At 36.9% G+C, this 17,594-nt stretch overlaps 1 protein-coding gene across 1 annotated transcript in view; it reads left to right on the forward strand.

The window, feature by feature from the left end:
• The window catches only part of LOC124610893 (zygotic DNA replication licensing factor mcm3), a 106,523-nt gene that overhangs the window by 44,888 nt on the left and 44,041 nt on the right, over window positions 1–17,594 (forward strand). Inside the window, exon 6 of the mRNA XM_047140197.1 lies at window positions 14,334–14,472. Coding sequence (XP_046996153.1) covers window positions 14,334–14,472 — 139 coding nt within the window. The remainder of the gene's footprint in view (window positions 1–14,333; window positions 14,473–17,594) is intronic.

A 17,594-nucleotide genomic window follows, 5' to 3' on the forward strand; every position in this document is an offset into this window, starting at 1 on the left:
TCAAAGGCCGTAGGACGCAGACTGTAATTCTTCGTAACAATAAACTGCTTGCTATGAGCATGACGTCACAACTGTTCACATTAGGTTCGTTTGACCAATTGCCAGCGGTCTGTTGCGCATGCGCATTTGACTCGCGTATTAAGCAGTACCTTGTCCCGCTACTTGAAGTTTGGCTGTTAGCTGTATCGGTAGTAGCAGCAAGCAGCCAGATGCAAAGGAGAAAATTTTTCTCGCGCACCCTAGCTGCCAGATTCACGCTTGCACAGAGTTGTCTGAATTGTTGTGGGGAGGGGTTAACCTCCACGTGACCCGTGTTTAGGCTAGGCGCAAATTGAGACGCGTATAGCGTGTGCGGCGCAACGCAGCGCAGCGCGCATTTTTGTAACTTCACTGTTTAAAATGGGAAAGCGCAAATTGCGAAGCGACGTGACTGGGACGCGACACGCGCCTGCGCCAGGTCGCGCGGCGTTGTGGTTGTGGCACAGTTTCTCGCGTCGTGCGTGCCTCGCTAGCACCGTGGGAAATTTGAGGCAGGGAGCGGAAAAGTAGCCCGGCCATATGTTCAAATCGGAACGGTGCATATGAGCAGCCCATACGATAAATTTTGCCTTACTGTATACTAAATTTTATTGCCTTTGGGTAGTGTTTCGTTTTTCGTCATTTAAGCGCTCCATATTTCTTCGTTAGTACATTATACTTTTCTGTTATTTATATCTGTATAGTTTTGATTTCCTTCTGTCAAGAAAAATGCGTACTTCAGTAACTGGTGAGTCATTGGCCGCTGGAATTGTATCGTATGCCTCCGCGATGTTTTCAGATCGCAAAAAGGGACAACGGGTAGTGAATAAGGAAGCAAGGATTATTATAAAATCATATGATTAAGAAGCAAGACAGGAAAGTAAAACAAGGTTATCTTCTAGCTGCCTAGTATGCTGGCGTATCTGTACGATCTGTTACAAAAATTTGGAAAGGAATAATCTCCACAGGTGTGACCTCTTTGTGCTCCTGGTAAAAAGTATCCAAGATCTGAAGCATAGAAGTCTCACTGTGGATATGGGTGTAATAATGTAATATGACACACTGTACTACATGCATGTGAACATTACATTTTCACTGCAAGCTAGAAACAATTGAAAAGCAGTCACAAATAACAGTGTTTTAATTGGTTCGCCGTGATGAGGAAAAGCATTTCAATTGTTGCATGCACATTATCAGCATTAATAAACTAATTATACAACAGGCTATACAAATGAAGAAAATGGTCGGTATTATTACGAAAGTAGGAATATCCCAAAAGACTGTCATGATTAGATATATTTAATTTGTTGAAATGTACTGCTGACAAAGGCAGATCTACCTTCATGACAATGTTTTTCAAACTCCAACTCACAAGGTGTACATGGCTAGCTAGAGCATTTCTGTCACGCGCATTTTCCTCTGCTGCTGACAATACACTGACCATTGTGTTGTGCGACAGATCAACTGTTTACTTTTCTCAATACCAAAACGGGGATTCCACCAAAATTCCAACAGAATTGGCAATTTATTTTTCTGTGAGTTGTTAACCTTTTCTCATTCGAAGGAGCATCACCGTTTGTGAGTAACGGCCACATTTCTCTTGGTGACTGGTTTAATTGTACTTCCTTTGTCACAGTGTAATTTGCCAAACTCATTCCACAGCAGCTATTGTGACAGAATTCCGAAACGGAGTGCCTCATTAAACAAGTAATTGGCACAGAGCTCAATAACTTAGAAAAACCTCATAGTGTAGGTTTGCAGTAATATAAAAGAAGAAATTTCATGTTTATTTTCATACTAGGAAGCTCTTGTTTCGCTAGCTGTCGATAACTTTTAAAAATTACAGTCACTGGAGTGAAAGAAATAATAAGGGAAGTGTAAGTACTGATATATTGCCATAGATGAGAAAGTTCCGTGTGTTTAAGAATTGGCAAAACACTCTCCTCCTTGTGTACTATCATTCGCCAAACTTTCGTTTCGATGTCTCGAGCGATTTAGGAGATATGAGAGATGTTGCGAGTATTTCATTCTCGCGGACGTGAGATCGGAAGTGAGCGCGCTACATAGGATCCATTTTCTCGAGATCGGAGGCAGATAGAGACCTCCTCCCAAGTCTAAACAAAAATTCAGTATGTTAGCTAAATTTCATACGCAGCAACGTATGGTGTAATACTCACCAAACGCAAAATCACAGCGACCACTAATTTTCGTTGCAAACTTTTTGAGTTCTGCGTAGTGTCTGACTAAAATGTGTACATCGCAATAAGAATGGTCATTAGCGAGATGATGGGCACTTCGCCACGAAGATGACATATAAAACCACAAGTAAGGCAAAAATCAAATATTTTCAGTGAATAGTTTGAGTTAAATCGTTTGAGATAGGTAACAGGTTGCGCGCGCTTCGGTTCTGTCTGCGCAGAGCGTCGCCAGTCGGCGCGTGTGAAGTATGGCGTACACGTCCCAACATGCGCCGGACCCGCGCGACTCGTGCGGCACGTGCGTGTTGCGCTGTTGTGTCGTGTCACGTCACACGTGCAATACGCGTCTCAGTTTGCGCCTAGCCTTACTTTAAGTGTTTTCGCTGCTTCTCTTCGTGTACAGCTCCCACGTCAAATGAAAACAAAACGGATTTCTGTGGCCGGGAGCTATCAAGTGAATTAAAATACATTTACATAATTACGGACGTCAAAAATATATTATTAATTTACGTTTTCTGATTTTATTTTATTTCCAAGTTAGCAACAGTCAAGTATTAATCGCCTTGCACAACAGTGAAGTTATTTTTGCAAGTTTTCTAAGAAATTTGGCTTTATTAATTTTCCGCCGAGGCAATCATTTTATTTGAAACGAAGTGTTTCATTCTACAGTATTGGCTAGTTCCAACTGTTCGCTGAATTTCAAGTGCAATTTCAAGTGCACGTTATCATCTTCTGCCATATATTGCATTATGCCATAATAAAGAATCAAAAATGAGATCGTAGAGTACTGGTACTCCAAGAAAATTTACATCCCAAAAACCACACTGATAAGCTTAATATCAGATGGGACCTACTTCACTCTGAATCTGGAAAAAGCCAATTTGCACTTCAAGCCGAATTATGCATTTTAGTATGGTTTACGAAATTCCGGTGCTCTTTGGCGTATCCTCTGATGCACTGTTTCTTTTATGGTGTAATGTAAGCTCAGTGCTTTATACACACGGACATACGGGCTTCCTACACCACTGCAGTTGCACACGCACAATAATGCGTTTTCTGGCGCTCTCTGGCAACTGGTAAATTGAACCTATTTCTAACAGTCTCCGGGTAGTGTTGCGAACGGTAGTTAGAAAAGCGTTACATTCAAAGTAAATTTCTTTTCACGCAAGATGAATTATGTTGCATGTAAGAAAGTGGGATGGATATCTAAATCACAGAGCGTTCGAAACTGAACAGTTTGAGGACCAGCCACTTACAAGAATTTGGAACCCAGACATTTATGTCATAATTTTAAATTTACTGGCACATTTGTGTGATGTGTCTTAAAGTATAATAAACGCAAAAAAAGACCAATATTACATGTGAAAGCTTAGCTTCTGTTGTAGCGTGTTTATCTTAGAGACTAACATGTGTGAAAGTGTAGCTTTTCTTGTAGATATACGGTACTGTGTACATTAATGTAAACTGTTAACTTTTCCTCTTGCGTGTTCACGCAATGTGACCAGTGATCTTGCTATTGGCTGACTATAACATGTGTCCTATGCTCTGAATAGCTGCTGTCATCGGCTGACGAGATCTCGTGGCTTGAGATATGACTTGCTTACAAAAGGACATCGCAACCTCAGTTTCAACGCTCCGGAAACTAACGCGTTGTTTTTTATGCAATTCGAATTTATACTTTCGTAATACGAAAATATGCAACATATCTGTTGCTGCAAATCAAAGGTCTTTCCAAAACTTCTTTTTTTATTTATTTTTTTATTAAAAGTCTCTCCAAACTTCTTTGTTCCGTCTTTTCTTTTTTTTCCGGGAAGTTCTATGCGATTGTATAAAACGTTAACCATTCAAAGGATTGATAAGTTTTACAGTTCCAAGGGAAAATCTACGGAAAACCTACTGTCACTTAGCACAGAAAAAGTGTATTGTCGCCCGGGAAAAAGCATATTTTTTAAACGGGATATCCGGGAGAAATCCGGGAATAATCTGGGAATTTTTTTTCCTTGTCCCCGTATACACCCTGTATTAATGCTGTCAAGCTTTTCCAGTTTTTAATATTGCACACTGAGGTCTGTCCTGCTAGCAGTTACAAATCAGGCAGTTTTGACACAACACACAACACAGTAGTGGTTGCAGAATTATTTGATTTCTATTTTGTTCATCTGCCCAAATATTTTGAACCCATTTTCCTTCACCTCAATTTTTTTCTGAATTCAAAATGAATGTTCGTAAGATCCTTTCGATTATCTAGCACTGTGCATTATTGATGCATGGATGTTTAGAGCCATTTATTGTATTATTCAGGGTGAGGCAGTTTGCTCGAATAGAACTGATGGGGGGGGGGGGGGGGAACAAGTAATAGAAAATTGTTATGAGTAAGATGTAACACTTATTTTAGATAGGTTTCTGAGAGTGAGACAGTTGAAATTAATCTGTAGTCTTCAGTTAATCATCTGTGCATAGAGTAGTCTGATGTGATAAAACTTTAAGAAGAAATGAGTCAGCTGTTAGCCAAACAAAGGCTCAGTTCTTTTCCGCATAAAAACTCTGGCTGGGTTGAAATATCACACAGATAGAAGTTCAAACACTCAAAAATCACCGGTGAATGAAAACAACTAGCAGTTGACGGTTAAAAACAAATTTAAGTTCTTTATGTAAGTGAAGAGACTGAACTGCTAAGCGAAAATAAAATGATCATTTCAGTTGAATCGTGCAACAGTCTAAATCAAATGTTAGGAGAATCAGTGATATTGAGAAACGGGGCATACCATCCAGTGCATGTGATTGTGGAAGTAAGGTCAAAGACTATGTCGAAAGAAAGTAAAGTAGCATAAATACAAATGTAGTGTATAATTTTAGCAGACAGTCATGGCAAAAACATGAAAAGGCTTTTTCAAAGAACGTAGTAATTGTTGCACAACAGATATTGTTAAGACAGGAGTAACAAAGAAAAATAGTATTGTGTCTACATGCCTAAATGTTAGAAATAATCATTAGGTGGTGTATGTATATCTGTTTCAAAAGGAAGTTGCTAGAATGTAATAATGGAATAAAACAAATGTGTTTTTCATTCAGAAAATACAGCATAAACCAGACACATGCCCTCATACCAGGCACAGAAGGCTTGTGAATTATGAAAAAAGTACTTTATATGTAAAAAGGTAAATGGAACCATTACAAACAGAGCAAAAGTGAATAGTGTTATTCCACATGTCAGAGCAGCATTGTCAGCATAAAAATTTCTTGTAGACTGAAAGGGGAACTTCACGCAGCAGCTAGTAAATGAAATAATCTTCATAAGATTAGACATTTCAAACTGCACAGTAGAATTCTTAACAAGAGATACAGGCTTCAAAAAGCATGTTCTTAGAAGCAGAAATGGATAACTCTCGCAATAAAATAAAAACTATCTGGAATTTCATAAAGAAGGAAATTGGGTAAAGTGCATTTTGTAGAGAAAATATCCGGATTAAAAAAAAAAAAAAAAAAAAAAAAAACAGTTCTTGGTAGAATATTTTATACATTATGAAGACACACACAATGCTGGTGTAATATTCTACATAGTTATTATTTTCTTTTACAAACCAGTTTTCAGCTATTATACACCATCAGGTGCATATGTATCAGTTTGTAAAATAAAATTATAGATATTGCAGAATATTACATCAGTGACATACGTGTTTTCATTTATAAAGAGGATCATCATCTTAGTGGTCTAGAAACAGTTAATGATAAATTCAACAGACCTCTTTTAACAGTAACAGAGATAATAGTATCACAATGCTCCATAAATCAAGCATTGAATTTTCTGCAAGCTAGTGTACCTAGCACAGTGCAACAAATCCAAGCAAGCACTTTCACTGTACAGGAAATTTAAAGAATCATTAGTTCTGAAAAGTAAAAATTTTGGGGGGGGGGGGGGTTAACTACATATAGTAACTTATTAAAATACTACTACAGCCATGTGAGTAAAATCCTTTGACATATTTTTTAGGCGAAGCATCATTCCTAAATGATTCAGGCCTGCACTAGTAAAACCACTGTATGAGAATGGAGATAAGGCAAGTAGCCAATCTCACAACTCACAATTTTTTCCAAGATTTTGAGAAACTAATGCATGCCAGGATTGTTAAGCATCTTAATGACCATAATATCAGGGCAACCTATAAAAAGGAAGTTTGACTGCGTCAGTCGCCAAATACTTTCACATAAAGATACAGATGTAGATATAATTGCTGCAACAGGGGAGTGGCTTTATTTGTACATTTCTGATAGAAAGCAAAGTTGTGTGGGATAGTCCAGATGGTGTCTCCGCATGTCAGAATGGGGTACCATTCATGTAGAGTGGCTCAGGGTTTAGTTCTGGGTCACCTGCTTTTTATTATTTTTATTAATGATCTACCTCTTTGTTCAGAATAAATTCACCATCTTTACTGATGATACTAGATGCACTTGAGGTGTGAGCTAATAAGGGATATTGTGAACTGGCTTAGCACAAATAATCTTTCTCTTAATTACATTCATTTTCACACAGCTTCTAAAGATAAAGAAATATGACAAAAACTATGTGACCAGCAGATAACTATGATGGATATAGGTACTCGAGAATACCTGGGCATACATATTGATATAGGGAAAAAACTGGCCAGACCACACCATCAATTTGTGCAAAAGACTGTTCTGCAACTTATGCTTTACACATCATTCGCCCTTGTAGAGATACAAAAATTATTAAGTCAGCTTATTATGGTTATTTTTATGCCATTGTGGCATGTAGAATCACATTTGGAGATAGCGGCAATGGACTAGAAAAGTGCTATGTACGTAGAGAAGATTCATAAGAATCATAAGTGGAGTCTACCTTAGAGCCATAGTCAAGTTATTATTATTATTATTATTATTATTATTATTATTATTATTATTATTATTTCTATTTTTCTCAGACCTTAGGTCTGGTTAAAAATGGAAAGTGACGCGGATCTTGATCAAGCGTGACTTCCTTTTAACTGTACGGTATATGTTACATTGCATTTGGGAACTTTCGGGTAGTTGAACAAGTATCAATAATTACAGATTCCTGTAGTTGTATGTATACGTTTGGATGTAGCTGTTTTTCTTTGATGTACTGGTGGATATTGTGTGGTATGACTCCTGTAGTTGATAGTATAATTGGTATAATGTCAACTTTATCATGATGCCACATGTCCTTGACTTCCTCAGCCAGTTGGATGTATTTTTCAATTTTTTCTCCTGTTTTCTTCTGTATATTTGTTGTATTGGGTATGGATATTTCGATTAGTTGTGTTAATTTCTTCTTTTTATTGGTGAGTATGATGCCAGGTTTGTTATGTGGTGGTGTTTTATCTGTTACAATGGTTCTGTTCCAGTATAATTTGTATTCATCATTCTCCAGTACATTTTGTGGTGCATACTTGTATGTGGGAACGTGTTGTTTTGTTAGTTTATGTTGTATGGCAAGTTGTTGATGTATTATTTTTGCTACATTGTCATGTCTTCTGGGGTATTCTGTATTTGCTAGTATTGTACATCCACTTGTGATTTGATCTACTGTTTCTATTTGTTGTTTACAAAGTCTGCATTTATCTGTTGTGGTATTGGGATCTTTAATAATATGCTTGCTGTAATATCTGGTGTTTGTTTGATCCTGTATTGCAATCATGAATCCTTCCATCTCACTGTATATATTGCCTTTTCTTAGCCATGTGTTGGATGTGTCTTGATCTATGTGTGGCTGTGTTAGATGATACGGGTGCTTGCCATGTAGTGTTTTCTTTTTCCAATTTGCTTTCTTCGTATCTATTGGTGTTACGTGATGTAAAGGGTTGTAGAGGTGGTTATGAAATTGTAGTGGTGTAGCCGATGTATTTATATGAGTGATTGCTTTGTGTATTTTTCTAGTTCCTGCTCGTTCGATAAAGAATTTTCTTAAATTGTCTACCTGTCCATAATGTAGGTTTTTTTATGTCGATAAATCCCCTTCCTCCTTCCTTTCTGCTTAATGTGAATCTTTCTGTTGCTGAATGTATGTGATGTATTCTATATTTGTGGCATTGTGATCGTGTAAGTGTATTGAGTGCTTCTAGGTCTGTGTTACTCCATTTCATTACTCCAAATGAGTAGGTCAATATTGGTATAGCATAAGTATTTATAGTTTTTGTCTTGTTTCTTGCTGTCAATTCTGTTTTCAGTATTTTTGTTAGTCTTTGTCTATATTTTTCTTTTAGTTCTTTAATATTTGTATTATCTATTCCTATTTTTTGTCTGTATCCTAGATATTTATAGGCATCTGTTTTTTTCCATCACTTCTATGCAGTCGTTGTGGTTATCCAATATGCAAGCTTCTTGTTTATTGTGTTTTCCCTTGACTATGCTATTTTTCTTACATTTGTCTGTTCCAAAAGCCATATTTATATCATTGCTGAACACTTCTGTTATCTTTAGTAATTGGTTGAGTTGTTGATTTGTTGCTGCCAGTAGTTTTAGATCATCCATGTATAGCAAATGTGTGATTTTGTGTGGGTATGTTCCAGTAATATTGTATCCATAATTTGCATTATTTAGCATGTTGGATAGTGGGTTCAAAGCAAGGCAGAACCAGAAAGGACTTAATGAGTCTCCTTGGTATATTCCACGCTTAATCTGTATTGGCTGTGATGTGATATTATTTGAATTTGTTTGGATATTAAGTGTGGTTTTCCAATTTTTCATTACTATGTTTAGGGACTGTATCAATTTAGGATCTACTTTGTATATTTCCAATATTTGTAGTAACCATGAGTGGGATACACTATCAAAAGCTTTTTGGTAATCAATGTATGCGTAGTGTAGCAACCTTTGTTTAGTTTTAGCTTGATATGTCACCTCTGCATGTATTACCAGTTGCTCTTTACATCCTCGTGCTCCTTTGCAGCAGCCTTTTTGTTCTTCATTTATAATTTTGTTCTGTGTTGTATGTGTCATTAATTTCTGTGTAATGACTGAAGTTAATATTTTGTATATTGTTGGTAGGCACGTTATGGGGCGATATTTAGCTGGGTTTGCTTGTCTGCTTGATCTTTAGGTTTCAGATAAGTTATTCCATGTGTAAGTGTATCAGGGAATGTGTATGGGTCTGCAATGTAACTGTTAAATAATTTAGTTAGCTGTGAATGTGTTGAGGTGAACTTCTGTAGCCAGAAATTTGCTATTTTATCTTTTCCAGGGGCTTTCCAATTGTGAATAGAATTAATTGCTTGGGTGACTTCATGTTGCAAAATTATCACTTCAGGCATTTGTGGTATCATCTTGTATGAGTCTGTTTCTGCTTGTATCCACCGTGCATGCCTGTTATCTTGTACCGGGTTTGACCATATGTTGCTCCAGAAGTGTTCCATGTCTGTTATGTTTGGTGGATTGTCTATTTTAATGTGTGTGTTATCTATTGTCTGGTAAAATTTCTTTTGGTTTGTGTTGAATGCTTGGTTTTGTTTCCTTCTATTTTCACTTTTTTTGTATCCTCTAAGTTGTTCGGCCAATGCTTGTAATTTCTGCTTCTTTTCATCTAATTGCTCTATCGCTTCTTGTTGTGAGATTTTACCTAACCTTTTTCATTTTTTGTCTGACATTTCATTTCTTATAAATTGTGTTAGCTGTCCGATATCTTTTCTCAGTTTTTCTATTCTGGTCTGTAGCCTGTGTTGCCATGCTGGTTTTGTGGGTTTCTACTGTGTGTTGGCTGGTTCTGATATTTAGTGTAGTGAGTGCTCCTATATAAACCAGTAGTTGTAACTCTTCTGTAGTTGTATTTTCATTTATTTTGTTGTGTATGATTGTGTTGATAGTTGTTTCGACTTGTGGGTTATTTGGTGGTCTATGCAAGAATGGTCTAATGTCTGTATTTGTGTCTTTGTATTCTATATATGTCAGCTGAAATTTTTCTTCTATATCTAACATGTGTGTCACTTCGTGTTCTTTTTGTGGTTGTTCTCATGGCTGTCTTAAGATTTCGTTTTCCTCTGATTGTTTAATTGATGCGTGTTGTTCTTTGTTTGTTTTCTCTGGGATGTTTGAGTCCATTACTGTATTTTCTTCTTCTTCTGATTGCACACTATTTTGTTCTAGTATTTGTTGTACTTGTTGTTTGATGTTTTCTAATTCTGACTGGGGTATCCTGTTATTTTTGATTATTACACGGATCTGATCAGCTAGTCGTTTTTCTATTAAAAATTTTAATTCTGGGTATCTGGTAATTAATGTTGTGTATACTTGTGTATCTGTATCCAGTTGTGTTGGTTCCTAAGTTTGTTGCTTGGTAATAACAGAACATGAGGTGTCTGTTAACTTCATCTGACCATCTCATCCTCTGTCTTTGTTTTCCTTCTAGAGTGGTTGCAGGAAGCATATTCTGCAAAACACCTCTGTTTGGGTTTAAATCATTTTCCGTGTGGCTAGCAGTGTCGTTACCATTGTGGACGGGCATAGGGTTCAAGCGTCGTCCCCGACCATGTCAGTGCTTGTCCGAGGCTTCATTAGTTCTGTCCTGAACCAACTAATCAGACTAAAAGGGGGGTTAGCCCTATTAGTGGTTTGTTCTTTTCATCACCTTTTACGACTGGCATTATTATTATTATTATTATTATTATTATTATTATTATTATTTTAAGAAACTTGAAATCCTCACATCCACAAAGGGCACGCAAACCTCAGTGTGGTACAGAAGTTGGACCGTTTTAGCGATTTTAAGATTTTTAATTTATATATATAAGACAAGGTCTTTAAATGTGTCTGCTTGTGTCTGGATATGTGTGTGTGTGTGCGCGAGTGTTTACCCGTCCTTTTTTCCCCCTAAGGTAAGTCTTTCTGCTCCCGGGATTGGAATGACTACTTACCCTCTCCCTTAAAACCCACATCCTTTCGTCTTTCCCTCTCCTTCCCTCTTTCCTGATGAGGCAACAGTTTGTTGCGAAAGCTTGAATTTTGTGTGTATGTTTGTGTTTGTTTGTGTGTCTGTCGACCTGCCAGCACTTTCATTTGGTAAGTCACATCATCTTTGTTTTTAGATATATATTTCCTACGTGGAATGTTTCCCTCTATTACAACTATATATATATATATATATATATATATATATATATATATATATATATATATATATATATATATATATAAATACACACGCACAAAGATGATGTGACTTACCAAACGAAGCGCTGGCAGGTCGAGAGACACACAAACTAACACACAGAATTCAAGCTTTCACAACAAACTGTTGCCTCATCAGGAAAGAGGGAAGGAGGGGGAAAGACGAAAGGATATGGCTTTTAAAGGAGAGGGTAAGGAGTCATTCCAATCCCGGGAGCGGAAAGACTTACCTTAGGGGGAAAAAAGGACGGGTATACACTCGCGCACACACTCACATATATCCATCCACACATATATGGGAATGACCAGCAACAAACTGTCCATTCCCATGAATGGACACAGGCAGACAGTGTTTGTTGGTAATGAGGATCACCCTGTGGCTAAACATGCCTTGGTGCACAGCCAGCACATCTTGGCACAGTGTTACACCGTCTGGGTTATCTGGATACTTCCCACTAACACCAACCTGTCAGAACTCTGGAGATGGGAACTTGCCGTTCAGTATATCCTCTCTTCTTGTTATCTGTCAGGCCTCAACCTCCGCTAATTTCAAGTTGCCGCCGCTCATACCTCACCTGTCTTTCAACAACATCTTTGCCTCTGTACTTCTGCCTCGACTGACATCTCTGCCGAAACTCTTTGCCTTTACAAATGTCTGCTTGTGTCTGTGTATGTGCGGTTGGATATGGGTGTCTGTGCGAGTGTATACCTGTCCTTTTTTTTCCCCCCTAACGTCTTTCAGCTCCTGGGATTGGAATTACTCCTTACCCTCTCCCTTAAAACCCACATCCTTTCGTCTAACGTATACAGAGAAGGGCAGCACAAATGGTCACAGGTTTGTGTAATCGTTGGGAGTGTGTCACAGAGATATTGAAGGAACTGGAAAACTCTTGAAGATAGACATAAACTATCCCAAGAAAGTCTATTAATGAAGTTTCAAGAACCAACTTTAAATTATTGCTCTAGGAATAAGCTACAACCCACTATGTATCGCTCACATATTGATTTTTAGGATAAGATTAGAATAATTACTGCACACACAGAGGCATTCAAATAATCATTCTTCCCACGCTCCATACTAAATCAAACAGGAAGAAGTCCTAATTACTGGTACAATGGTATGTACCCTCTGCCATGCACCTCATGGTTTGTAGAGTAATGATGTAGGTGTATAAACATTGTGTATTGCTGTAAATCTACAAAATTTGAGATGTACATAGAAGATTCCACTTCAGGAATAAAGGTACTAAGAGAAGACATCTTTTGTCAGGTATCCATATAAGTGTTAAAAAGACTGAATAATCTACAAAACCACTTACTGTGTTATTGTGCAAAAGGTACACAGAGTGATTGAAAGAGTCAATACTATTTATGATCTAAGTTTGCCAGTGTCATGGTTTCATTCTAGCTGCCTCATGATTGGTTTCCTGACATTTTATGGACCCTGTTTCGTACCATTCTCACTGCATGAAAGAATTTTAAGTGTGAACTGCCAGATTTACAGTCAGTGTTATTAGTCTAGTTATGCTTGAAAAAATGGGATTTATGCAGAAACCCAGGCACAGCATACCGATTTCATATCTACATATGTGCTCCAAAAGCTGATGCGCTTATCTTAGAGGACCAAATGAATGTGTCTGTAACTCGGAGTTCAAGGATTTTTGAAGACTTGAGATATAACGCAACAAGCATATAAAAGCCATGACGCTTTATAGCATTTTTATCCTTCAAAATATGGAACTTCAGTTATTTTTTATGTCCTTCAATGATTTCTCACTAGTGTCTAACTAAAAGCTGAAGTTAAACATGAAAAACATTAAATATCCAGAAGAAATTTACTTAATAATGCTACATACAGTACACTGTACCCAGCTGATGTAACTTTCAGAAAAGTGATGATTTTTTGTAAACAACAAATAAACTTTTTCTAATTGTTCAGTATTATGCTGTAACTGAAATTATTCTAAATGATAGTTTTAAATTATTAAGACTCAGAGACAAATTTGGGCCAGTGACTTCCACCATTCGGCCATGTTTTAGCCTCTGGCTGTGTGCGGCACTGTTAGACTCTTTCTACACAATATGTTTTTGTTTTGTACACAGATTTTAAACAACTGGCTTTTTGAGACTTTCCACAGGGTTGATTGTCTCGATGCCTTCAGGGAAACTGATTCACCACTTCATTGAGGTACAACTTAAAATTTCTTAACGTTACCCTGGTATTATATGCAAACTTTGCAATGTATTTGCATATCATTTGATCTGTCATATTATTGTATCCCATATGCTGTAACAAATGCTCAAATTAATGGCTTCTTCTTTCCTTCGTTGTTCAATGGAACGTAATGGACATGTTCATAGTACTTTGTTGGATACACATTAGAGATGCAGTCTCGTTGCCAGCAGGTACATATTCAACAGTCTTCTCCACTTCACCAAGAATTTCGGGATGGAGCTTGATTATTTTCCTCACTGATGATAATTTCTTCCCAAATAGCTCATTAGCAACCAGAAGTTTCCTGTATGAAATTTCTTTGTTGATTTTGAAGTATGTAAATGATACACAGAACAGTGCAAATGTAGATTTTCTTGAATGTGTGTTTACATTACTGATGTTTCATACACTCCATCTATCAACAATAAAGTCGCCCTATTTTTATTTGGTGGCTGGACCAGAAACTGGATGAATTTGTAATTTGTGTTTTGCTTAACAGTATTGCTCATTGATAGCTATATTGTATGTGCAATTTGCAGTAGTAAAAACCATAAGCGAGAAACTTTTTCGAAAGTTCAGACATGATGGTAGATCTCCCTCCCTGTGAGGGAGTTAATATTTCTTTCAGAGGATCATCTCTTAATGGGATTTCGCAACATTTTGGATATTATAGATAGTGAAATTCCTGGAGTTTTGTGCTATCAGTGGTAATGGCTTGGACTCCATCAAGCAACTTAAAATAATATCCTCTTTTTCATTTGCAGGTCAGCTGCCAAGATCTGTGGATGTCATTTGTGATAATGACCTCGTGGACATTTGTAAGCCAGGAGACAGAGTACAGATAGTAGGAAATTATCGTTGTTTACCAAGCAAACAGGGTGGTTTCTCTAACTGCACATTCAGGTCAGAAGATTTATAATTAATTAATTAATGTGAAAATGCCTTCATAATTAATTCCAGTTTATAAGATATCATTTTGGTTTGGTGTTCATATCTAGGTGCATTTTGGTTGGGTTTTCATATCTATCTGACATTGTCAGAAGGTAGTTCTTCATGAAGATGTGACCCTCATAAATTCATATATTCTCTTCAGCCGTATCAGGACCTATCTGCCCTTCTAATTGTGCTACCTCCGTAATTTTCAGTGTTTTATTATCTGTATCCAGTTGCAAAAAGTAGAGAAATCTGTAGAGTTTAATGAAGAATTTGGGGTATGTACATTTGAATTTTAATTATTCTTTCTGGTTGCAAACTTCAGCCAGCATACTGTTTACAGTATTAACTTAAACTAAGTATTTATTAACTTTAGTAATGTAATCTTTATTTATTTTATCGCAAAAAAAAAAAAAAATCCACCTGAACAGAGACAAAATCCTCATGGCAGAACCAAGGCAGGTAGACAAACAGACCTAGGCACACTACTGTTTGCAGATGACTGGGTGCATTTTGCAGAACCTGAGGATGCTTTACAGAGATCAGTGTATAACCTACTCACAATAGCAAAAACATGCAGCATGGAGATCTCTCTCAATAAAATGCTACATAGGGAAAGACTACAAGAGAACCGAGTTTTGAACAGACGACATAACCCTTGAGCAAGTAAGAGCATTCAAATAACTAGGGTACTACCTCAGCAACATTGAAGACAATGGTACGCAACATAAAATCACAAACTTCAGATACGCCATGGGACTGATAAATACCTTCTTCAGGCAATCTCTGGTTCAGCCGCACACCAGACTAAAGCTTTACAAGCTCTGGCTACACCTATCCTGTTGAGGTGTGGCCAATCTAAAAGAGATGGTGAATGGAGACTTGAGTGCTGAGATGCAGTTCTGAAACAGGAAAAGATTTGATAACATGCATAAGGATCTCAAAGTAAAATCAATCACAAGACAGTATAGAGCTACTGATCATCTTGGAAAGACCATGTACTATGGAGGAAGATTGGCAGTAAAAAAAGTACCAACCCACAGACAGAAGAGTTGGTTGAAAACTAGCAAGATGCTGGACTGAGACTGTAATAGGCCACTAGGTGCAATACTGGATAGGAAGAAGAAGAAGAACTGATTTTCTCATTAACTTTGTAAACGTAAAACAAGTCAGCACATGAGCTAATTGAAGTTTTCCAGTCTGTTATAATGTTATCTATTTTTGAGTGTGTATAAAGACTACCATTTCAGGATTCACAGCTGGTAAATGAATGCATACCTAATGTGTTCAGTAACCATTTGTCTTACATCTACATCATCTACACCCATACTCTGCAAACCACCGTGAAGTGCGTAGCAGAGTGTACGTCCCATCATGCCATTTATGTTTTCTTTCTGCGTTCCATTCACATATGAAGTGTGGCAATCTGAGAATATGAACAGAAGCTGTAAGTTGCCAGTTAAGACAGAAGAGCAGTGTTTGAATGTTTAAGAAGAGTAGCAATGTAGGTGTATGGATAGTTAGGATGATATTTGGACAACTTGTGGTTGTGTTGTAGTAGGTGTGTTGTAGTATAAAATAAGATGAGCAGGAGCAGAATGTTGAGCCCTGCTTGAGAAACAAGAAAAATAAGGGACTTTCAACAGCTTTGTATTTTTTCGTTACCCACAATCTTCATCTTTATTTTAATGTTAAATGTGCTTTTGTATTTTCTCGAGTGCCCACACCTGTGTGCTCTCTCTCTCTCTCTCTCTCTCTCTCTCTCTCTCTCTCTCTCTCTCTCTTTTGTTTATAGCTTCTGAATGTCTCATAAAAGTTTTGATCTCTTTCTTAGAGATACACTTGCATGCTCTGCTGTCTCCTTCCATTTACAATGTGTTTATTTATTTTTGTGCATTTAAATTTTCAATATGTATGTTCCACACAAGATACTGGACAGAAAATCTTTTTACTTGTTTGTTTCACAACTTGCAAATGTGTCATTTAATTTTTATAACAAATTGGGTGCTTACCAGGAATAGTTACAAATTTGAGCATACTAAAATTAAAAGTATGCATTACATGTTCTCATGAACAAGATACTGAAAGATTGAATAAAAGCAGTTTTGTAGTAGGTAGGATATCGCAAATTTTCGAAAGGTAGGCCCAACGTAGTTCAGAAAGAGATTCTGCATGTCTGGATAATATGTTGTGTAGCTCTGTTCTTCTGTGATACACACTTTTTGGCACACTGTTGTGTGACTAGCATGTCTATTTATTTTGCATATCTAGTTCAGGAGGGCAAAATTGAGGAGCAAATCTCCATGGTCATGGAATGTATCAGTACATGAAATTACAACAGAAAAGTAATAAATAATAGATAAAATAACATGTTTATGAATCTTAAGTAAATGACAGTTCATATAAACACAGTCAAAATACAACAGAGGAATTAGCTTAATTTTTCAAGGAACTCCTCGTATGCCACTGTTTGATCTGGTGCTGTATTCATGGACAATTTTGTTTTCTTTTCTCAGTGTACTTGCTTTTTGACATGTGTAGCTACTGTAAATACATACATGCAGGGGGAGGATAAGATTTTTAAATGTTTAAAGAAAGGTTTGCATGGTTCTCTGCTGCTTGATTGTTCATTATTCTTAAAATTGTGTTTTATTTTCTGAAAACTATTTTGGTTTGGGTTATATCCATGAAATTATACTGTAACTAAGTAATGAATGGACACAAGCAAAATGTATGGCTGTAACTCTCAGCAATCAGGTTGTTGCAAAGAATTTTTACTGCATCGTTCATTTTTGCTAGTTTTTAAATTTAGTAACTAAATATGACAACTTCATTTAAGGTTTTCTTGTATACGAACCCCAATAAATTGTTTCAGCAACAGAACTAATATTTTTGTTAACTGTGTATATTGTTGGTTGTGTTGCATTTCTTATTTTGATCTGCATAGAAATTCCAGATTTGTTTTCTGGGGATTTACTGTTAGTCTGTTTCTGGTAAACTACCTGCACTTCTTCCCTAATATCTTTTGCAGATGCAATAAGATCTTCCTTATTATTCCCTTCGATCAATAGACTGGTTTCATCTGCAAAAAG

Source organism: Schistocerca americana, chromosome 1, assembly GCF_021461395.2.
Source record: "Schistocerca americana isolate TAMUIC-IGC-003095 chromosome 1, iqSchAmer2.1, whole genome shotgun sequence".
Lineage (NCBI taxonomy): Eukaryota > Metazoa > Arthropoda > Insecta > Orthoptera > Acrididae > Schistocerca > Schistocerca americana.